Source organism: Primulina eburnea, chromosome 3 (genome assembly GCF_022965805.1).
Source record: "Primulina eburnea isolate SZY01 chromosome 3, ASM2296580v1, whole genome shotgun sequence".
NCBI lineage: Eukaryota > Viridiplantae > Streptophyta > Magnoliopsida > Lamiales > Gesneriaceae > Primulina > Primulina eburnea.
This window is the reverse complement of record NC_133103.1, coordinates 46499256-46524183: the sequence shown is the minus strand read 5'-3', so window position 1 is coordinate 46524183 and position 24928 is coordinate 46499256. Positions and strand designations below refer to the sequence as shown.

The 24928-nt window shown below is 35.7% G+C and overlaps 1 protein-coding gene across 1 annotated transcript; it reads right to left on the bottom strand.

Annotated features, from left to right (window-relative positions):
- Positions 1-1415: 1415 nt before the first annotated feature.
- LOC140827675 (G patch domain-containing protein TGH) lies at positions 1416-17949 on the bottom strand. Its single transcript, XM_073190449.1, has 16 exons — positions 17675-17949; positions 17194-17284; positions 16999-17093; positions 16436-16539; positions 16242-16303; positions 16082-16156; positions 11735-11880; positions 10190-10265; positions 10038-10103; positions 9861-9935; positions 9374-9545; positions 4804-5290; positions 4349-4630; positions 4137-4274; positions 2619-2837; positions 1416-2512 (listed from the first exon to the last, which is right to left on the bottom strand). Exons 1-16 carry the CDS (start codon positions 17807-17809, stop codon positions 1787-1789), a joined length of 2949 nt encoding a protein of 982 aa, XP_073046550.1. The 5' UTR covers positions 17810-17949; the 3' UTR covers positions 1416-1786.
- Positions 17950-24928: the final 6979 nt, after the last annotated feature.

Here is a 24928-nt window from a genome sequence, read left to right as displayed (position 1 = left end):
ATATAAGTCATTTAATTATTTTAGGCATAATCAAAGCACATTGATGAATCAATAAATCACGCATAGTTGTTTAATTATCAAACATTTAAGAACAAAAATATAGCATAATGATTAATTTCGACAAATTTTCGTGTTTGCTTAATCCATCGCTATAAAAAAATCCAATTTAGGTCATAGAAAGAATAAGGATATATAACATTTTCAAGAAGGTCTTTTATAAGATGGTCTTATCAATCTTTATTCGTGAGATCGGTCAGCACCGCTCATATTCACTAATATTTTTTTATAAAACGAAAAAAAAAGGCTTTTAAAGTGGACGACTTTGAAATGGCTACTACATCTTTGCTGTTTCACAAAAATCTAATTTTAAACTATCATTAACGTTTTATTGACAACTGTCAACTTTGGACTTTGTCCAAACAAGGAGAATCCTTCTTGGGGATCCCATGTTTCTACTCTGTTTTACAAAATCCAAAATTATGGGTATAATTATGATTATAGGAGGAAAACCATGAATTTATATTTAGGTGGACTGAACAAAAAAACTTACCATTTGCCTTCAAATCATCATCCCTCCAAAACTTATCATTTTATTACGGCAAAAATTTGTGTGGGACGATCTTACGGGTCATATTTTGTGAGACGGATCTTTTATTTGTGTCATCCATGAAAAAATATTACTCTTTATGTTAAGAGTATTTCTTTTTATTGTGAATATCGATAGGGTTGACTCGTCTCACATATAAGTCTCTCGTGAGACCGTCTCACAAGAGACTTATTCTTTTATCAAATCACATCACAACAAATTAAAAAAAAAAACCATTTCTATAATGGAATAAAATTTTGGTCTGATCAATTCGAAAAGTATCAAAATCTCAGTTCGAAACTTTCAGACTCCCTTAGAATGAATGAATGAATCGCAATTAGTTGAAATATGAATAACGACTATTATAATTATTTTAAATGGACAAAATCATAAAAATGTTTTATTTGAAATACAGAAACAGTTATAAACAACGGATACATAAGAAACAATTTAATTATACATGTCATAAACAATGTGTTTAGAAATTAATTACCTCAACGTAAAACACAAGAAAAAACTCTGAAAGTTTCTTCGCAAATATGAATTGAAAATAAAGTATATGTTCTCAAACTTGGGTTCAAAAGAATTATAATTAAAAACCATGTTGTGATCGACATCGTGTTAAGAAGGTGAATAAGCATTTTTTGGTAAGCGATAACGGTGATAAACTGAGTCATGACTCGATATGAAATGCGTATTTGTCAATGTGTAAAGAGTATAATAAACATGCAATATAATTTATTTTAAACATGACATAATTTTACCATCGTTTGAAAGATGACAGACATTTGTTCTCTGAGATAAAAGTGAGCATGAGAATAAAATGCGATTGTGAAAATGAATTTTGCATAAACTCTCATAATTGGCATTTCAACATCTGGAAATTCGTCAATCTTTTACATTTAGATACCAAAGTTTTTTCCTGCAAACATATACTGATCAACTGGTCAGGTATGGACGCGGCACGAACGATCCTACCAACGGATTCGTGGTAGACGACGGCTCTACAGATGCCACTCTGCATTCGACATTATATGTAAAAGCTATTCAATTGCTGCAACTGCTCAAAAGCCATTGTTTGAATAGCTAGCTACTAATTCGGCAATGTGTACCACCAACATATGAATGAAGCAGTTTTTCTGTCTGTAAGGTTCGCCTGACGGATTTGACGGATTTGAAAGTTTACCAAACAAACTCTTTTCATTCATTATATTTATGCTTCTTCCTTCTACGATCATCATGCTCTTTTCTAGAACTTCGATGAGATCTACCTGGTGAATCATTTCTTCTGTGTTTGTGGTCCTTTGAACGCTTTCGGTTGCCACTATTGTCCCGGGTTGATCCTTTATTTTTCTTTTTTGAACTTGAGCGATATCGGTCTAAATCACGAGATGTATCAGATGCATCAGTATCTGGACTCCTGCTTCTGCTATTTCTATGCCTTCGACTACCTCTCGAGTGTTTTCTGCTCTTTTCGTCTTCTGATAAGCTGCTGCTGCCCCGACTGGTCTGCTGCGATCTCAGAATACTCGGAGTCCTTTCTTCAAGTCCACTTTCTTTACTCACATCTCCCGGAAAACGTCCATCTCTATCTTTATTCTCTGCAGTATTTGTACCTGCCAAACTTTTAATGGCATTTGGTAAATCTGAACTTATTTTTTCTGCTGTTGGAAAATACCAATCGTCATTCTGGTTCACCGCATTAACATTTTTCTTCTCAACAGGTCTAGTACTGGCTTTAGTCACTAATTGAGGTAAATCAGGAGGAACCTCTAAGCCTAGTTCTTTCCCCAACGACTCTAAGAAGTCTCCTGCAATTAAATGATTCAGAGATGTGCTTGCAGCTTCAGTAATCTTTTTCGCGTCTTCCACTTTGTTGGCCATGGTATTTTCCACCTCGTCATCCGAATCATCAGAAAATATCGCCTACAAAAGGATGAACATTGACATTACAACCCCAATAGCAATATAATCAAATGAGTCATCTGCAAATCAATTAACAAAAAAATTTAAACAGAAGCTCTAAATGTACCTTATATAGATCAACGGGCCTCTCAACATTTTCAACTTCCACTTCATTCTCAACTTCCATCTCCATTGTTTCTCGGTCTCGCGTTCCATAGGAATCTTGAGGAACTAAAGATGACGCTGGGTCTGCGGCAACATGTTCTTCCACAGTCACCGTTTTAACGAAATCCGGTATGACAATGAGTGTGTCCATTTTGCTCCTCATACGTGGAGCAGGGGGTGGCTGTAATTGTCATAACTCATACATATCAATGTTCGCACTTTAGCGGGTCACCAAAAATTAAAAAAAAAAAATTGGAGATGATAAAAGCTCTATAACGTCAAAGAGGAGATTGTGCACAGTTTTGCACCAGAATTGGATGAAACTGGAAAAGAATCTGAAAACTAAACTATTGTTCAAGCCAGGTACGTGTTTCCTTATAAAAATGGTGATGAATAATCGAGAAGAAGATATCTTCCAGCATTAAAAAATAATCGAGAAGAAGATATCTCAAATCTGATTTATGTTTGTTATTATTAGTCCAGTAATATGATAATGAACACAGTCCACTCACTTAAACAACTGCCTCTGATAAAGATTTGAGAAATTATTCGCATTTATCAACGAGATCATATGCACTCTAGAATAAGACGAACAATATGAACAAGTTTGATAAGTGACTCACATAGGACATGCAGAATCTGATTTCCATGGACAATTAGGAAACGAGTTCAACTTAGATAAGAATTCTGAATTCAGGATAATTCTTGATTATTACTAGATTCTAAATCCCTAAAATGAGCTGTACTCTTAAAAATGTAGGATTTATTCCTAATAAAGATTATGTTTTTAATACCTAACTAATCTCTCCATCTCTATTCAAAATTAATATATGATTCCACGTCTATAAATTAAGCATACTATTCACTAATATACTTTATCAGTAGGCAAGAAGAAATAGAGAACTGGCTATTCTATTCCAGTCAGTAGACAAAAGAGAGTTTGGTAGTCGGTAATCCCCAAGTTAAATGCCACGAACACTCTGGAGACATTTTTACAAATATTGTTTAGACTTAATAAATTATGGCTGTAAAACAACTTTCAGAAAATAACGCTTTTGTGTGTTGACAGCCATGTATTCGGCAATGACAATATTTTCGGATATTCTAAGAGTATTTTGAAATTTGAGGTGCCAGATATACCAAGTGAATTAAGCATGTGTCTAAGCCCCCAATGGCGTGTTAAGGCATGTTTCATACCCGAGACGGTTAGGTATTCATTCTATCCCTCTAAATATACGACTCTTTGGCAGCAAATTAAAGCAAACACATTGGTGTGATAAGTGGGGGAAGGACTCACAACATGGCCAGTACCAGGACAGCTACACTAGTCCAAAACAGCTGGTGGAGAGAAAAAAAGAGCAGACATCCAAACTATTAATGAGAAAAAGAAGTAATCATTCAACATCACACCACCTATGAAAGGAAAAACTGACTCTAGGATAACAAAAACGTTGGGTAGAAAAGATTTTGCATACACTACCTTTCCCATGTAAGGATCAATTAAATCAAAGCGCTTGCAAAGAATTGGTGCAGGTCTCCATTGAAACTCTTCCCTCTTTGGATACATTGATTTGGTTATCAACTCTCCATCTCGATGAGTTTTATCGCTTTTTACACCCTAGACAACCATGTAAAATAACTACCAGGACCCACAATTTAAATATTACAAAACGCACATTGTGTTAAATATACCTGCACTCCACCAGAAGTAAACTGTAGCCCTGTAGAGGCAGACAAATCTGAAAGTAACTGACTAGTTGCCTGGCTTTCTTTTCCAGACTTTCCTTTCTCCATGGCTTCAGCTGCAGTTTCAAATTCTAATTTTTCACGAGCACGAACAGCTTCAGACATTTTACTGGATCCACCAAAATCTTTAGCACGAAGACCTCCTTCATACTTTTCCTTCAGGAACTGTTCAAATCTTATTTGCTTTGCAGGATCATCACTAAAAGGTTTTCTGCTTTGATCTTCATCCTGTGAAAGAAACTCGAACACGTGAAATAATTACTCAATGCTGCTTAATTGATAACAGATATAAATTCATATTATGTTGTTTAAAAATTCATTCATGAAAAGTAATCAACAATTCTTTAAAAATATTCAGTGTAAAAGTTCAAACAGATTAGTTCAACCATTCAGCTACTCACAAGTGATGAAGGTTTGGTGAATGTATCTGAAAGTTTAAATTGCAAATTAACAGAACCAGCAGAAGCAACGATAGAACTTGAATCATTTGACCTTCTCTCTAGAGCTTTTTCACCCAGAATTTTCCCTCGCCTTTCGGCCGTTAGCTTCTCTGCATCCTTGAACATTTTCCATTCCCCTAGTTTGGATTTCTCAGCAAGCTTCTGGTGTTGTTCCCACAGCTTCCTAGCATAATAGTCAAAGCCATTTCCTCCACTAAGAAAGGCAAACAATGGGTTCGATTGATTCTTCTCCCTGGAGAGATCCTCAAATAATTTGCCACAACGGGCTACTAAAGTTGCCATCCCTTCGATCAAGACCTTAAGATTGTTATCTTGTGGAGGAGGAATCTCAGGAGGGGAGATCTTAGCAATCTTGTCATCATGTCCAAGAGCAGCAGGAAACTTGTGGGGGAGAAGAAAATTCTTTGGAATTTCTGGAGGCTCAAATCTGCATAGCATACATCAAAAACATATTGTGCACAGACCATAAACCATAAATTGGAACGCATCATCAATACTAAAACATAAATTGCATCATCAATACTAAAACATAAATTGCTGCAAACAGTGACCCCTAACACTAAACCAAAAAAGTGCAGTCATCCACGATGAGTAATAGTGTTCTCAATACCAAAAAGTATTCATGTCAAATTTTTTTTCAAATCAATTGGGACTCTTCTACAGTACCGCAGCACTAATAGCAAACCAGTAGGAAGTGTTTTGATTTGTTGGTTAGAGAATTGGAGCTGCGAGATCCACCTCTTTTGAATGCAAAGCATACTTGGTCGAATTTGAGGGCTTCACTTATTTGTTGTAGGCTAGACAGATTCTTGTTTTTAGGGGGGGTGGATGGACATTTTTCCATTGACAAAAAGTCTTACCCAAAATTATGGATATTTTTCCACAGACAAAAAGTCTTACCCAGAATTACCTCGAGATTATTTTTCAGTTATTTTAGATACCTCAAAGGCAAAGTGGAGTCCGTCACCATTTAGATTTGAGAATGTGCAGTTGAATCATAATAATTTTAAATAATCATTTTCATCTTGGTGGAACAATCTAGATCTTCAGGGTTGGGAGAGACATAAATTTATGAGGAAACTTAAAGTTATAAAAACTAATATCATAAAATGGAATGAAGAGGTTTTGGACATAGGAATGAGATATGCGGAGTTAGAAAATAATAAAATTCGATAGTTGGATGAGCAAAGAATGAAGGTCATGGGTCATATGAGTTAGCAATTGAGAGAATGGAAATCAAATGTGCACTAGAAGAGCTGTTGTGTCGAAGGAACCAGATAGATAATCAAAAGGCGAAAGTAAAATGGTTGAGGGAAGGGGATATAACACAATTTTTTCATTCCCTATTAAATCATCGTAGGACCAGTTCATCTATCAATAAATTGGAGCTGGCCGATGGTTCAGTAACCTCAGATGGTGAGCAGATTGAGCCTATCATAGTAGAGTTCTTCAGAAATTTATAAAGTAAACATGATGTATGGGGTTGGGATAGAATGAGTGGACTAGTACCCTATTGATGGTGAGCCTGGATTAGAATTGGAGATACCTTTTTCACATGATGCGATTAAAAGAGTTGTTTTTGAGGAATAAGACCTCTTTTGGGGAAATGGTGGTGGAAGTGTTCTGTCAAGGATGCACCGTTATGGAAGAAGGTTATAGTGAGCAAATACGGGTTAAAAAAATGGTTGGGATACGGGTTTAGCAAGAAACATAGTTGTCAAAAGCATAAGGAGCATTAAAGCGCTCAGGTGTCCTGGAGTTAAAGCGCAAGGCAAAGTGCACGCTAGACGGAAGTAATGCACAATAAATAAAATATTCTAAAAAGATAAAAATAAAATCAATTTATTTTAAAAATATGAAATATGAGATATCAAATATTAAAACCATCATCGTTTTCGTATTCCAAGTATCGGATATTAAAATGTGAGGGCAAAGGCAATCTTGCGCATACGCGACGTGGGGAAGAGGCAACAATATATTAGGGTTCCTTCTACTCTATTTTTTAGTAAATAGAGGAGAAATCAAACTTTCGGTGGGCGATTTCTCACATGTTAGATATTTTAAAACAAAAAAAAAAAAATTGTTTTTTCCATTAAGTTCACTTAAGGCGCAAATAAGCGAATGTTATATTTAGAAGCCCATGGAAGTTTAATTCTAGAACTTATCCGGCTTTTCACCGGTTAAGGAAGGCAGTGGTTAAATGGGGTAACACTATCAGATTTTGGGAGGATTGGTGGTAGGGGAATTTGTCTTTTAAGGATCTTTATCCTTCTTTTCAGATTTCATCGGTTCACAATAAACCAATTTCTCATCAGTTGGATGATTCTTCTTTTTCTTCTTTTATATCCTGCGATTTGCATTTTTTAAGGACTTGAGGGATGAGGAAGTGAATGAGTTGAGCTCTTTGCTAGGCCTTTAGAGAGTGTCAGGTTAGTTGAAGGGGTGAAGATACTAAGGTTTGGGACGGGGATCCTTCAGGGTTGTTTTCAATTAAATCTTTCTATGAGTCATTTCCGATCAACAGCTTTCCTTTCTTTTCTCTCTTTCGTGTTATTTGGAAAGCACCGTTCCTACCAAAGGTTCAAGTATTCTCGTGGATTGTGGTACTAGGTAAGCTGCCAACTTGTGAGATGATGCAAAAGAGGTGGCCTACTTGTGCTCTTTGTCCAAATTGGTGTCCAGTATGTCGGAAAGAGGTGGTGACTCAAGACCACATACTTATTCATTGTCCTTTCACGAGCTGTCTTTGGTTCGGAGCTTTGAAGGAGATGGGTTTGGTATGGACAGTTCAAAGATCTTTGCACGAACTTTTTGGTGCAGATCTTGAACGTCAACTTGGCAGGAGGGGTAGAATTTTTTGGACAATGGTAGTTCATTATATTTGTTGGTCAATTTGGCTGTAGCGGAATAGAAGGAATTTTGACACTCTAGAATAGTCGTTTGAAGATTGTTGGGACAAGATTAAGATTCAAGCATCTGGCTAGTTTAAGAAACATATAGAGTTTAAGAATTTTCCGACCTTAGATTTATTAAGAGATTGGAATTGTATATGTTGCTAATATGATCAGATCTTTTGTTTTTCCTTTTTTTACTGTGTGGTGTACTTGTTGGCTTTTTGTAACCAATAGCTTTTAATTATTTAATATAATATTGTTTCTTATCAGTGTGTGTGTGTGTACATATATATATATATTGAAAAGATAATTCTTTCCATGATAAAACTCAAACTATGCATGGCACAAAACAAATATGATAATGAATTTTTGACGACGACAGTACAAGGGAAAATATAGGAGGGCAGAATGGATGAGGGATGAATGGTATACGATGGTGGATGGTTTTTTTTCAAATAGGTTGGAAACTGATTAAACTTGCATCCCAGATTGCATAAATCAACAGTTTGTCCAAATGTCGATGACAAGTGTCCTCAGAAAGAGCAACGTGAAAATTATGTTGGCTTATCATTGATGTTTTGTGTGTCAAATCCTTGGTAGATTTTGTATAAGAATGAAGCACGTATCATGAAATTGTATCTCAGTACACTGAATATAGTAAAATCATGGTAACTCTGAAAAAACTCCATCTTCGTTTAGTCTAAGATGTTACAGAAATCTTGATAAAGTAGGAAGTATGACATTGATACATTTCCCATCCTTTTGAATTAGAATCAATAATGAGAGTTTATTATCAGGTTCTTTAAAGACAAGAAGATGTTAACTTTGCAGTCAAGCCCCTGTCACAGCTGGATGAAGCCATCTCTGAGTTGATTTTTTAGAATAAGTTTGATAAGATAGAATATATTTTACAGATTTAGTGGGATATGATTTTATGTATATTGCCTATTTAAGTTGTATCAATTTGTGATACTCAATATAGGGAAAATAAAGGAATTATTCTTCCTTCATTCTCTCGTTCCCCTATTTTTCTACACTTACATAGGTTCATTCCTAACCACACAAAAAGTTAATAGCAGATCATTGTTTTTCAGTGTTGCTGCAGCTCTGAGAAAAATCCTTTGGGCCAGCACGAATGTATGTTTTCCTCTTTAAACCTTTGAACATCTTGTACTTGGAAAGGATGTCTTAAAAGATTTTAGAAAAAATGAGTCAGTAAGTTATGTCTTAAATGATTTTAGAAAAAATGAGTCAGTAAGTTATGGGGATTTTATACATTGTCCAGAAATCTACTGCAAATTTCCAACTGATGAGCTGTTTATGTGCATTTATTCCAAGATTGCAAAGCGGTATAATGAGAAAAAAATAACCAACAGCTTCACAAATGATTGCAAAACTCGAGTTGGTCCAACTTGTTATGGTAGAATCTATCTGATTTTACATTACAATTTAACATTCACCTTGTCATGCTCAATAAAAGTGTGATGATCATTAGCATAAGAGCAACTGTTGACGACTTGACGTAAATGGAGATTCTTATTTAACACCCTCGATCGAGTTCCTCACAAGATCTAAAAATCTATGAGTTCAGTATAATAAGTTCTCATTAAAAATACCTCTCTGGTTGGCCGTCAGACTCTGATGCAACCTTAAAACCAGGAAGAACGTCAGTTTCCTTCTTATCTAAAATTTTCAGTTTCTTTGTATCTACAATCTTCAAATTATCCACATTAAGGCTTCTTGAAGGCTCTTCTATTTCTTGCACATAGGTATCTTCAAAATCATAAACTGTTCAACAGAATAGATGCATGGATAAGTGATAGCCCTTAAATGGAGAAAGCACAAAGTTTTGAAAAAACCGCAAACTTGTATGGGATTTTAATGAGAAAGAAGATATTGAAATTAAAAAATAAATATCGATGTTTGCCTACATTACATATCAGGAATTAGACAATACTCCAGAACACAAACAGCTTGATTACCCCTATGAGTTGTAGTGGGTTCGTAGAGATTCATAACCAATAGTCTGCCCATAGCCCGAATTCAGTAGGTAATCTGCCCATTCTAGTTGGATATAAAGAACAACTAGAAACAACCACTAACCTGAATCATATATATCCTCGTCTTCTGCATCCAAATCTTCGAGAGCACCAATGCCAAAACCAGGAGCAGCTTTACCTGGTGATTCATTGAAGCAAATCTTTAGAGGGTGCCTATACAACAGAATTTTAAAAACTCGGTGCTGGAGAGCGACAATATATTTCCAGTGAAAGAGCTTACGTTTCATGGAAAGAGGTCTCTGTTGGTCCATCTCAAATTTACCAGAATTCCGTAGCCTTTTCTTTTCTAAACCAAAATGGAAAAAAAAATTACCCTCCAGGGGGAACACAAAAATGTATGTTGAGAAAAATATTATTTTAGCATCAACATACCTCTGAACTCAGGAGCTTGCTTGAATGGGTCATAGCCTAAGCCATACATATCCTGCTTGGGGTTTATAACATACACCTGAAAAAAGAAACTCCTAGTTAACATATTTGAGGCAGCAGTTGCAACATTGAAACATTGACTAAATACATCCACCTATTCTACTTGAATCACGAAGCGAAAAGTCACCACCATTCATGCTTACTAAGCACTTATCTCTCTCAAAGTATCCCCAACATGAACCAGTTATCCCCATCATCTTCCACCAGTGGAAAATAAGGAGATTTCCACTAGAAACCACAAAGTACAGAATCAAATGTTGAAATTGAATTTGCAAGATCATAAGTTTAATGTCGACCAAGAGCGGGCAGTGCCAGAGCATGTAAGCACAGACAAGAATTGTAATGAATAAATTTGATATACTTTTGTCCACAAACACCCGACCCAAAAAAAAAAAGAACGACAGCCCAAACAGTATATACATTTGCCCAAATCTGAATAATGATGACCAATGTTGAGTCTGAAGTATTGTCCAACCACCTAACACTCGGTGCAAACTTTATCACATGCTATAATGCAAACGTGAACCTACACTGATATTCCATTAGCTCTTCCTATCTCTATATAATAACTGGAGAATAACACCTGCAAAATCATCTTAATCCCTTCTTTCAACTTTTTTCCGATTTCACTTCTTATTTCTATTTTCTTCCCTGTTTTGTGAAGGTTCTCTTGTCTATCCTTGAAATCTAAAAGAGACTCGTCTCAGGGAAAAGTAGTCTTTGGTGGACTCTGTCAACAACAGAGCATGTCGACAAAATTATAGTTGTGAGGAAGGGAAGATACTAGAATGTATAAAGCAACTTATAGAACCGAGCAAGAACCCAAAACTTTGGGTTGTGAGCTACAGTACATAGTTCTATTTGGTGCATATCTAAAAAGTGATGGTGTAGCTCCTACAACTTCTTCCATGGCCACATGCTTCAAGGAAACAAAATTGATTCCGCAAACTAGAAAACTTCACTCTTATAAATGGGGCAGACTCTAGTGATATCAAGCTTTCGCATGTCATGCATAAATATCGAAAGAAATCTAGACTGCAATTCCATATGCATCTCAGCACAAAAATGACTTCATTTGTCCCATCGTATTGGTTGCTTCTTCAATTATCTTTTCAGAAATTTCTTCATGGGAAATAGGTTTCCCCAACTACATTTACGCCAAGAAACAGAATCACGATCTTTTCACAAGCCAATTTGTCTTTAGATAGAATAGAATAGAGTAAACCGAAAAATCAAAATATTAATTTTAAAAAGCAAGCTAAATCAGTATGCAATGGTCGATATTTTTTATGTATTCCCAATCCTGACGTTCATAAAAGTTGATGCACTAAAACCCTCTTTTTCCTTTGAAATCTGCAACTACTTTCTCCTAAAAAAATAGTGTACTAGAATTCAGTACCAGGAAAAAAGAAATCAAACTTTTTTAGATAGGATAAAACATAAACTCAATCTGGTTGATATTTTTTAAAACAATGGACTCAAGCTGACCGGTGTGCTAGAGAACTGATCATCTTTGACCACTGGCATATCAGGGACACTTCCACTATCATCTTCATCCACCTGACCTGAAAGCTTTAATCCCTCATTCTCTGAAGAAAATGCCAGAAATGCTTTTCTGGCTTCTCTGCGAGCATCTTCAAAAAAATGATACACAAGATTAATGCTACTTTAACAGATGTCTAACAGAAATTTTGTTCAATTTCTAGTCATACATGTGAGATGTTGAGTCCTAAGTGGAAAACTACCTTAGTGGAAGCCCAAAATTCACCAAAAAAAGGCTACCATGACCGATAATGAAAAAATCAATGCTGTGTTTATCCCATACAAATGGAACTTTTGAAGCAGCTAATTTTTTGATTAAATTTCCCATTCCATCAGACAATATTGCTACAGTAAGTGCATCATTTTAACAAAGAAGCACTTTAAAGTTTCATTAGTTGGAGAACAAACGATGTCATTGAAATAGATACAGGAAAACTTATAAGATGAAGAGATCAAGAACTGTTTTCCAATTTTGAAGGCTGTAGCAGTATAACAAGGATCTCACTCGTGGATGGTACTATGTTCTATGTAGAGCAATGTTCTATATGGCGGTCGTCGACCACGTCGCCTTTGCCTTAGGAGGTACAAGATGAAGTGGGCGGGCCAGGTGGTCAAAACCAACAAAATTTAAAAAAAAAACTAATTATTAATACACTTGTACACTTTCTCTTCCAAAACATAATAGTCCCACCAGCCCACTCACCCACAACCCCCGCCTCCTTCTGACTAGAACCGCCTGCCGCCGCCATGAGCCGCCTGCCGCCGTCGCCACCTCCACCAGCCCACTAGGTTATCTCTTGTATATTTCTAATAAATTTTTATTTTAATTTTTTTTCTTTACTGTATTGTATAAAACTTATTTATGCATAAACCTCATTTAATTACATATATTACATAAAGAATTAAAAAAATCAATCGCCTAAGCAGTGTCGAGGCGGTAGGCTATCACCGCCTCCCTACCACCGCCTACCGCCATTTACAACATTGATGTAAAGGGTGAAGGAGACATTAATCTTCAAGAAATTGTTTTGATAACAACCCCATTTGTCATATCTTTCAAGTATCAATACAATCGATTTTTCAAATTCCAGTATAATTGCTTTCTGGTAGTCAATCAACACGGGATTTGAATAACTCCAGGACATTTTTTCTTTCTCACATTGAATTGCCAGACCAAACTCCTTGGAGGATGATTGGCCCTGCTAAGGAAAACAATGTTCTGTACTTTCCCGATGACTCTCCATCGCCGTTGAACTCTATTTCATAGACTCAATTACTTGTCAAGTTCCTAGCCCATCATGTCAAATTACTTGAAAGATTTCATCCCGATTTGTTCATCAATAAAGATGCTTCTTCTTTCTAGGACAAACAATGTATTTGCCATTGGGACCAACCAAACAAATATGTATATTTAACAAATTTGTATAGGCCATCAAAACCCTTTCAGCCTTTTATTATTTTGAAACAAACCCTTCCATCTTTTTTACATCAACATTAAGGGACAATTTGGATAGAAAGTGTCCAGGGGTAATTGAGAAAAATGGTTTATTATTTTCATTGATGGTCACTTAGAATTTGTTGGATATACCAATATTCATGTTGAAAGAAAAATTTAATTCTCTGGGAAAAAAATTTTCCATACACCCATAACCAATCTATTTCAAACCACCATTCGCATTCTTTTTACCGACAATGGCAGAAAACATTTTACAAATAAATTAGCTATCTATCTCAGTGAAAAAGCATACCTCATCAAAGTTCTTGTGGCTATACCCCTCAAACAATCAAATTATTAAGAGAAAACGTCGACTTTTTTGTTAAGTTGCATGTTATATGACTCTTTTTAGAGAATGACTTAAATTTAGGGCTTTCACGAAAATCAGAAAACTTGATATCTAATGGACTCTTTATATCTATTCTGCTCGGTCTTGTGTCGTATTTGTCTCTCAATATCATTCTTCCCCTTAGAGGTTGGCATCGGAAAGGGTGTTATGGGAATCAAAGTTGTAAACTCAGCAACTTAGGCATCGCTTAGACGGTTGAATATTTTTTATCAATTTTTTTATAGATAATTATATACAATCATGTAATGTACTTACAAATAATCATCATTTTTTATGTAATATATGTAATTAAATAACATTTATTCATAAAAAACCTCATACAATATAATACAATCTAGACAAAGTACAAATAAATAAATAAATGCAAACTAACAAGATAATTAAGGTGGTGGCCAAGGTTGTAAATGGCGGTGGCGGGGCGGTCGGTGACCGCCTACCGCCTCGGCCGCCTAGGCGGTGCCTAGACGGTTGGATTTTTTTAAGTAATTTTTTATAGATAATCATGCAATATTATCATTTTTATGTAAAATGTGCAATTAAATAATGTTTAAGTACAAAATATAATATCATCTATGATGTGCAATTAATAACGATTCATCATTATATTAATGTTATTATGCTAACGAAGTAATATATCTTTTTTTTACCAAAAAACTAAGTTTAAATTTTCAAAGTTTCAAACAATTATCCATCATTAGAACAAGTAGTAGACTAAACATAACTAATCTTCCAAATCGTCTACATATGCACCATCTACTATATCCATGATCCTTTCATCACCGGACTCAATCAACATTTTCTTCATTCTCCTCCTCCGATGTTTCTAAATATTCATTAAGTTCTCTAATGGGGATGTTCCTTGCACTCCTCCTTGGATGTAGCACTTCATCCGCTCCCGAGGCCTCCACTACCATTCTCCAAGTAAGACCTTTAAATAGTCCTAATATTTAAAATTAGTTGACTTTGCCTTAGTTTTTAAAATTGTTGACTGCTAGCTCGCCCGCCTCGACCGCCTGTTCGCCGCCTCGACCCGACTCGACCCGCCTACTCGCCGCCTCGACACCCCTCAACCCCCCTCGACCCGCCTCGACACCCGCCTCATGCATAGGCGGTGCGGTCGAGGGCCGCCTAGGCGGCCGCCTCGACCGCCATTTAGAACACTGGTGGTGGCTGATGGGGGCGGCGGCTGGAGGCAGTTTGAGACAGGTGGTGGCTGATGGTGGAAGACACTTGAAATCAAAAGTAAATACAAAAAGAAGTGAAAAATGTTTTTATTATATCTAGGGTTTTTTAAATTGATTGGCTTTGACTGATTTTTAAAATTATTTGACTTTGACAGTTGACTAGGATTTTCAATTCATTTACCGCTTCGGCTGCCTGCTCGCCTGCCTCACTGGCCAAATAGCTTCGGACCGCCTATAGAGACCGCCTTAGACAAAGACGGGACGGTGTGGTAGGCGGCCGCCTCGACCGCCATTTAGAACACTGGTTTAAATAAACAGCAAGGGATCAATGAATACCAGTAAACTAACTGCAAGTCCAGTTGAATATGGATCTGCCATTTCTTCGATATGCTATTAATTTTGGAAACAATTTTTAACCTTACTTAATTCTCCATCATTTATGGGGAAAAAGAATACATAGGATTCCATGCTAAGGAAAAGGCCACTGTTACAAATTTCATGGGGATTTGGAACCTGAGCTATACCATAAATGGGAAGTCATATATGGAGGACCAATTGAAGTAATTTATGTCATCTAAATCTTTGCATAATGTAGCCGGGATTTCTCAAGGGGAAGGGCCTTAGGATCGTTGTTCATTGTATTTTTTGGTCGACCTGGATGTAGCGCAACAATAGAATTTTCACTGACAGAGAGGACTCATGGGAGGAATTATGGGAGAAGATCAAATTCAGAGTAGCGAGTTGGACGATTAACATACCACAGTTTCAGCATTTGCTCATATCGGACCTAGTTAGGGATTGGAGCTTTATTTATTACTAAAGAGATTGTAGTTTACTTATTGTTGTGGTGTCTTGTGGATCGCTCATCCACTAGCTTTGTAATCTTAATTATTATTATAGTAAAATCTTAGTTTTCGATCAAAAAAAAAGTATGTATCCCCAAGATTCACAAAGTTGAGTTAATTTTTCAGGCATGACAGCCAACAAAAAAAACTCAATTTCCGAGAATAAAGAGGAGAAGAATACGAGGGAAAAAAAGAACATTAAATTAAGTGTTATTCTATGAGCTCCAATCAGGCACGACCATCTTTATGCAGCCACCAACAGTGAAAAATCAAAACAAGCTTACTCCTCATTATCAGAATGAAAGCAAATTTTAGATCTCCAAAGACTCTTAGATGCCATTAAAGGCATTGAAAATGCATAAATTTGCATGTTTTCAGTTGTAGATGGAAAATAATAAAAAATGAGCCGCAAAAGCATACCAGACTGCGAACTTTGGCTAGAATTCTTTATGGATCGACCATGCCGCCATCCCATCCTTAAGAGTAATTTGACACCTGATTGACAGGAGTAAAATTCAGGCACATGAAATCAAAACATGCAGCAAACTTAATCATTGTCACTTAGCATCTGATAACAAACCTATAGATTCTGTCGCCGGAATGATTAGATCATCAGGAATAGGTCCAGGAATAGTTGAGGGTCTGCAATGAGTTGAACAAAAGATCTTAACATAAGATGAGACTGAAAAGTCCTATATGATAAACAACTAGTTTAATAAATACAAAAATGATTTCATGTGGGCAAAGAAACACTTAAAATAAAAGGTTAGAAACCTCTGTTCTTGTTCCTTCTCAGCTTGTTTACGTGCAAGCTCAGCAGCTGTAAATCCAAATGTATCAAATTGCATTGATGTCCCCAAGGAACGGCCCTCCAAGTCCTGAAACAGTAAATCAAATAACATTACACAAAATAGAAAGTATTGACAAAGTACAAACCACACTGCATCCCTTCTTTTCGGAGGTATATATGCAAACATCTCATTCCTTCTTCACACACAATCACTTCATATTCATCTCCTTTAGTTCCTAAACTATCCATCAATTTATCTTTACACCCTATTTTGCTTGCATTGCTTTCATCCTCTCTCTTATCTGTTTCTATCGTCCTCTCTTTTCTTTCGGTTATATGTCCGTGAACACTATATGGAAAGTATTGTGTCCTTCCTTCTTAAAGTGCGCAGCGCCCTATAGCAAAATACACAAAAAGTCCTATATGACTTCCTAGTTCAGCTGCTAATAGAAAAAACTCTACATTAGGATGATGCAATTGAAGTAAACAGTAATAACGTTCAAGTACAAATGCTTAAAAAAAAAGTAAAAGAACAGATAGAGCATACAGCTTTCTCATCCTCGTCAAGGAAGTTATAAATGCTCTGTTGATTGATTTCTGCCCTATTTTTCCGGGATGATGTAAATGCTTTTGGAGCCCATCCTGTGAGTTTGACCAACGGTCAATTGATACAACAAGTGTCACGTTTCATATGAACTAGGAGGTAACAAATTCATCCAAGAAAGAGTATGACAGTATTCACCTTCTTTGGAGCCAACGGTATTATAGTAACCAGCAGAATAGCCACCCGTAAATGCTCCATGAAACCTTCTCCTCCCTTCTTCATCTGTAACCTGAAGATGTGCCAACCAGACTTCCAATCGTGAGATTAAATTATTAGTATTAGTGATTTAGTCAACCTACCCCAAGAAAACAGTGTGTGTGGAGATCAACATACAAGTTTACTCAGTAAATGATTAAAAATCTCAAAACTACGGCCATCAAACTTTCACCACAGAAACAGATGCAATTCTAGTGGGTTCATGAATCATTCAATTATTAAAAAAAAAACATATTGATTTCATTCCGAGGAGGATCCTAATCCATAATTCAAACCAATTTCTCGTCAATGCAATAGTAACAACTCGCTCTGTTAGGCGTTAGGGAGGAGCCCAAGCCCAAAAAGCTGGATTCAATTGAATGATATTCTGATGATTAAAAAATAATTTATTCAACACACTCACCTCTTGTTTCCAAGGGGGCAGAGTTCTCAGCTGTCCAGATGCCTCCGCAACAGCTTTTTTCCTACGACTGCTGATTTCCTCTTCGCGCTCAATCGGCGTCCCGTAGAACACGAAATCTTCGCCATCTCCCGACATTATTATTATTTATCAGGAAAAAATTCGAGTGGAGCTACTTTGCATTTAAGGAAATCGAGGGTTTGAGTTTTGATAGCTGGAGCTAGTGCTGGAACCGGCGAGGGTGCTCCAAGCCGAATTACAATGGTGCAAAACAAATTATGGAGTTAATTCAATATTTCTTTCTTAATAGCGGCCAAACCAATTGCTATACCCAAACATATTTGAATTTATTAACTTGGAGTTGGAATCATGATTATTGTTTTACCACATTTTTTTTTTTTAAGATTTGGGCTATATTTTATATTTGAAAGACATTATATTTTCATTATTTTTTAATCAATTTGAATATATGTTCTAATATTTTTGATTTATTTTTTAAAATATTAATCGATCGCATATGACAATTCAGTTTGAATTTTTTTTAAACCATAAAATCGCATAGTGATCTCCCTTAATTATATGTTTTTTTGTGGTTCATATGTCCACGTGACAAAATCCAGTGAATATAAACAGATTATGCAATGACTGCGGATTTAAAATAATTCAAATTTTGAAATATTTAATCACAGACTGTTCAAAAATATTAGTATATTCAAGAAAGAAACGATTAGAGAATATTATAAAATCATACTTTTTTGCAAACTCTATCTAGAGCGGTCAGAGCTGTAACCGTTTGATGTATTATTTTATCGGCTCGATTATTATTCTCATTAAATTAATGTACTAATTCAAATAAACTAATTAAAAAGTATTTTGAAAATAAGAAAACTTAGCGTCAGGTAATAGCGCACTGAAGATGTCAACAGCTTGTTCGTCCGTTGAGGTGTACTCCAGTCGAGGATTTTTTTCATTACATTATTTCAAATGAAATGATGTCTAATGTCAATATACTTAGTTCGAGAATGTAATACAAGATTGTAGGTTATTGATGTGACACTTGTATTATCACAGAAGATTGTGGACTGAACAGATTGAATTCCATAATATATTGATTGTTGTTGAATTCATAGTAGTTGTGAACATCAACTCCTAGTGGCTACAGTTTCATCCATTGATGTATCGATTGATGTTTGCTTTTTACTAAATTGGTAGATCAGCCTATCTCCTAATAACTGACACGATCCACTAGGGCTTTTCCTGTTAATTTTGCAACATGTATAATCTGCATCTGAGTAGCCAATAAAGTTAAAACTTGAGTTTTTGGGATATCAAAAACCTATACATGGAGTATTCTTATGATATTTAAGTATACGTTTAGCTATATTGTAATGAGATTGGCTTGAAAACGAGCATATAAACAAACATAGGGATGGTAATGGGGTAGGTTGGGGGGATGTCTTTACCATCCCAGCCTCAATACTTATTTTTTTCTAATCAAGGATTCTCCATTTAATCCCTATGATAAGTCTCAATGGGGCCCCAATATCCGATTTTATCCAATCAACTTGGAAATTCTCATCCCGACTTCGCGCACATTAAATCTTCATCCTAGTCTTCATCATCGCTTCAAATAATATTGAAATGGTAACAAGGTGGTCAGATTCGTCATCATCGTCATCATACCTGATTGAATTAAATCATTATCATCGTCATCGCTTCAAATAGAAGTTGAATTAACCAAAAAAAGTTTCCAAATTCACTTAAAGAATATTGATACAATAATCTAATTATTTATATAAATATTAATATTACTTGAATCATTATCACTTTTGTAATTCGTGGTTTTAATAATAAAAAAAGATGAAATCACATAATTATCATGAGGTGATATGTTGGATCATGAACGAGATTTGAATATTATGAATTCGAGTTTTTTTTGTTAAAAATTATTATGAAAAGTCATTATTATTTTATTATTATTACTAATGATATTATTATCGGGGGCCACTTGGCGGGTTCGAGGATGGTGATAATATTCTCATACCCATAACTTTATTTATTCTGAGAATTTGAAAAATATCCAAACCCGTCCCATTTTGGGTTTTCTCGGCGGGGGTCCCAAACCTGGAAGGAAAATTGTCATCCTAAAGAAATCGTTATGTTTGGTGAGCTAACGATCAGATATAGAAGTGATCCAATTAATCTTCTGAACATTGTTATGTCTACTGAAATTGTCCATTCTCATCTAATTTGATTGATGAGCTCATTTGGGTAGCAGCAACTGAGCAATTCTTCATACCAAACTTCTTGAGTAGATTATAGTGTACTTGGTTTCACATATGAAAATGTCATTTTCGAGCGGCTTGACTTGCAATCTAAGAAACAATGTGAGTTCTCTCATCATGTTCATTTCGAATTTTTCCTGCATCAGCTTGGAGAATTTCACATAACTTGGAATAGTGGAACAAAAATTATATCATCAACATAGATTTGCACGATATAAATCATGATTACCCTTAACAAAATTAAATAAAGTTGTATTAACATTTCTAATCACAGTGTGAGGCCCAATAACTAAAATGGCCCAGCCCATTTCATTTAAATATATAAATCCAACCCATTTGTTAGAGAAAATCAGATCGCTCAAAATCCAGAAGGCTTTTCCCCAGCTTTGCCCGTCGTTTTTCCTCCTCTTCTGCAGCAAGCGTGCATCGTTCCCTTCGGTCAGAAATTTTGTGCAGTCCCTCAACCTATTAGCTTCTTCCTTGCCTTGTATCGGAAGGTTACGAGTTCGATCGGCTTGATTTCTGGCAGCTAGACGCGTGAGCTTCGATCGGTTTTAGGTAAGCTTTTGGCTTCGAATTTTGGTTGATCTTGGTGAATTAGTCTATAAAAGTGAAGAATTGAGCTTTTCCCCTAATTTCCAGCTAGGTTTCCGGCGTGAACAGTAACTCCGGCGACTTTTCCGGCGAACCATTTTTCGCAAGATCACCGTTGTGTGTTTAAGCTTCGTTTCTTGAGGTATTAAGCTTGGAATCCAGATTTTGATCGAGTTATATAGGCTGCCCGGATTTCGAATTTTAACCGAGACGATTTATTTTGGTTTAGTCGTTTGGTATGCATTGTATTGAAGTGTATAACGAATTTATATTGTAGGTTTTATCGTTGGACGAGTTTCATTCGATAGCCTTTAAGATTTACCGGGGTATTGTAAGTTGTAATTGAGGTACGCTCAAACCTATATCATTATGACGGTTATATTGGCGTGTACGAATATTCGGTGAATGTTGTTTGCTATGATGTGCATTGAATGTTTATATTGTTGCATTCATGCATAAATTGTATTAGCATAACATATTGAGCCTTGACTCCTTTGACGGCTATTTATGTTGATTCTGTTGAGATATATTGAGTCATCAGAGGGACGAGTGGATTAGGATTAGCCACATTCCCAGATGACAGCTAGGGACGAGCGACTTAGCTACTCGCATTCCCGATGCTACGTGCATGGACGAGCGGCGATTTGATGCTGGATTCCTGGCACGGGTGGCCACTGTTACTGTTGATGATGCTTTTTGTTTGGACTCCATTTGGTATCCGTTATCCCATTGTTACCATTCATGCATCGCATAGCATTGCATTTACTTGATATTATTACATGTCTTTTATTTGCGTCATGATTTTACTGGTTTGTCGTACTGGGGTCCGACCCCTGTTTTCTTTTGATGTTGTGGTTGTTTTTGATGCCATAACAGGTCACTCCAGGGGTTTTGACGCGTCTGGTGGAGCGTCAGCGAGTGGTACCCAGTAGTCAGTCGGTTTGTGTCAGAGTTCCCAGATATTTATATATTATACTGGTTTGATACATTTTCCAGGGAGATGCCCTGTGTAGCTGTATGGTGTTGTTTTTATGTTGTGTTGGATTTTATTTGTGGTATGTTGTGTCTAGTCCTGGCCAGTGCGGCTGTAGGATGTTTGTGAGGTTGATTGTGAACTTGATGATATTTTCGAGCGTATATTATTGTTGTTGTGTTTTGAGATTTTTGGGATGTCCTACTTACGGGGAGGTCATGTCGAAATTTCTGTAGGCCCAAATTAACGTTTTAAACTCGTTTTCGCTGTTTACACCATTAAATCACTGTTGTTTGGTAATTAAATATTAACTAAGTGCACGGGCCCTGACACACAGAGTCATGGTCGAGCTAATATTTAGAAAATGTATCATACCATGCACGAAGAGCTTGCTTCAAACCATACAATGCTTTATTAAGTTTATAAACATAGCTAGGATAGATGTGACTGACAAAATCAGGAGTTTGTTCAACATAAACTTTTCATTTAGTAGACCGTTAAGAAACGTTGACTTAACATCAATTTGATAAACTTTAAAATCCTTGAAGGCAACAAATGAAAGAAATATTCTAATAACCTCAAGTCTAGACACATGAGAAAATGATTCATCAAAGTCTATTCATTCTTCTTTTCTCTATACTTGAGCTATAAGTTTGGCTTTATTTCTTACTGTTGATCTACTTTATTCCTAAATACACATCTAGTTCTAATTACATGTTGATGAAATGGCCGAGCCTTACTTCTCTCAAATTGATTTTATCCTTCTTGCATGATATCAATCCATTTATAATATCATGAGACTTCATCTATTTTCTTAGGTTCGAGTTGAGGGAAAAAAAAGCAGCATGCGTGAACTCATATATCATTTGTTTTCTAGTTTTAAGAGGAGCGATCGAGCTACCAATGACCAGCTTGAGTAGATTATTTTTATTCCACCGGAGGCTTGGTCCAAGTGAATTTGTATCTTGTTGTTCCACAATTCGATATTAATTTTCTATGTTTTTCTCTTGAGTTAATTCTGGCTTGTGATCAATAGTTGGGTCAACTTCTTAAGCGGCTTGATTTTGTGCAGTTCTTCATGGACAATTGGACTTGCCTTAGGAATTATTTCAGTCGTTTTTCTCTAATCTATCTCATGATCACTGCTAGAATCAATGTTAGTAACATCTAATCTATTACATAAATAATATATATTGCATATATTATTATCATGAAAGATATATGATTTCATCAAATACAACATGCACCGGTTCTTCAATGGTTAAGATTTCTATATTTATAAACCTTATATGTCTTACTAACAGAAGAATAGCCTAGAAACACATCGACATCAGATTTAGCATCAAAAGTGGTTAGACGTGTTTTACCATTATCGTGAATGAAACACTTATAATCGAGTACTCGAAAGTATGAAATTTTGGGTTGTTTGCCATTTCAGATCTTCTAGAGGGTCTTTCTGTGATTCTTGTTAATCATTAATCTGTTATGTATGTAGCATGTAGTGTTCACACTTATGCCCATATTTTTTTAGAGATACTAGATTCAGCTAGCATGGTTCGAGCCGTTTTTTTGAGTGTCTTGTTATTTTTCTCAGCAACTTCATTTTGCTAAGATGATCTAGTAGTTAAAAGCACATGCTTAATATCATTCTTCTAGATAGGTTTATGAGAGTCTATTAGTAAATTCAGTTCCTATGTCGCTCCTTATCTATATACCACTGAAGTTATCTCACTTTGTAATCTCTTATGAATCTTGATAAGCTAGGCACTGGTCCGATCTTTAAAAATTAGAAAGATAACCCGTATAAATATTGAAAATTCTTCGATGATCGCCAAAGTGTACTTCTTTCCCCCTAGGCTCATTATGGGTATTGGACCAAATAGATCCATGTGAAGAAGTTCCCAAACATCGAGTTGTTGAGTTATGTCTTTTGTTCTTGAATGTTGATCTGACATGTTTACCTAACTGACATACAAAGAAAACTTTATCTTTAGTAAAATCAATGTTCGGTAACCCCAAGTCTAATTTTTGTTTTCTTAGCCCGGTTAGCATAATATCACTATTTGTAGATCTAAATGTGCATGTGTGCTTGTGAAACTCAACAGAGTAACCATTATTACATAAATGACTAATACTAATCGGATTTATCAAATATTTTCAACTAATAATACATCATTAGAATTATCTTGTCCTGGATAATCCCACCCTCATTCACATCTCTGCCTTCTGAGTTATCACCGAAAGTGATTCTTGGTCTTTTGTGATCAATGACTTCAAACAACAACTTGACATCACCGTTCATATGTTTGGAGCAACCACTGTCCAAAAACAACATTGATTCTTTAATGATATTATCTTTGAGGCTTGCAATTAATCAAAAAAATTTTTAGCACCCAAAACTAGTTGGGTCATAAACAGATTAACCCTTTCGGTACCCACAATTGAATTAGTCTAACCATCCTACTTGTGTATGTATCCAAAAGAGTGTGAGTCTGTGCAAAACCAGGTGATGTATGATATATTTTTTCTCTCACAAAATGTTGTTTGAGTTATCCATCCTTCCAATTTTATTTGTATCTATTTTGAACATGCCTGCAATTATAATAACGGTCAAGTTTTCCCTTCACAGAGTAATATCTGATTGGGCTTGGCTTTTTGCAAAGCCATTTTGAGCCAGTGTAATCAGCTTGACTTTATCTTTGTTAATGTTCATATATCATGCTAGACTGGACAAAATATTATTTTAGATTTGTCTTTATCTAGATATGATTGAGTACCCACCTCAGAAGAACGACACCCATTGTTGTCAAACTCTAGCTCAATTCTGTCACCGGCTGGTTTCTACAACCCATGTATTGTTGCTTGAAACACTCTTCGCATTTCATCATTTTCAACCGATGGCATATTGACTTTCACAATTAGACTGTCAAGTTCTTTTTGCTACGAGCATGTAGAGTTACTTGACTTATTTGTTTAGATTTTATTTTCTGGTTTGGCTTCCTCAAATAATTGCGAAAGTTTTTTATACTCATCTACCATGCTATGCAATGCCATGACAAGATCTTCTTGTGTAAACTCATCAGAATCGAAGTCAAATACCATACCTCATCGACATTCTCCATAACAATATATCTATGGCTCAACATTTGTCATAAGACACTGAACCTTCTTATCATCACTCTTGCTAGTTGAGGTTTCTGAACTTCAGATCTGGATCTGAGTTAGACAATTTGTTTTTACTTTATTAAGAAATTATCACTTTTTGATCTTTCATTTTCTTGTAGGATTTTATTCTCATATTTGAACCATCTTTTCTTGAAAGGTTTCTTATAATCTTTCTTTGCCATGTTGCAGTTTGTAAAAAATAACATTTCTTTCCATAGTTAAAACAAGTCTGATTATCAT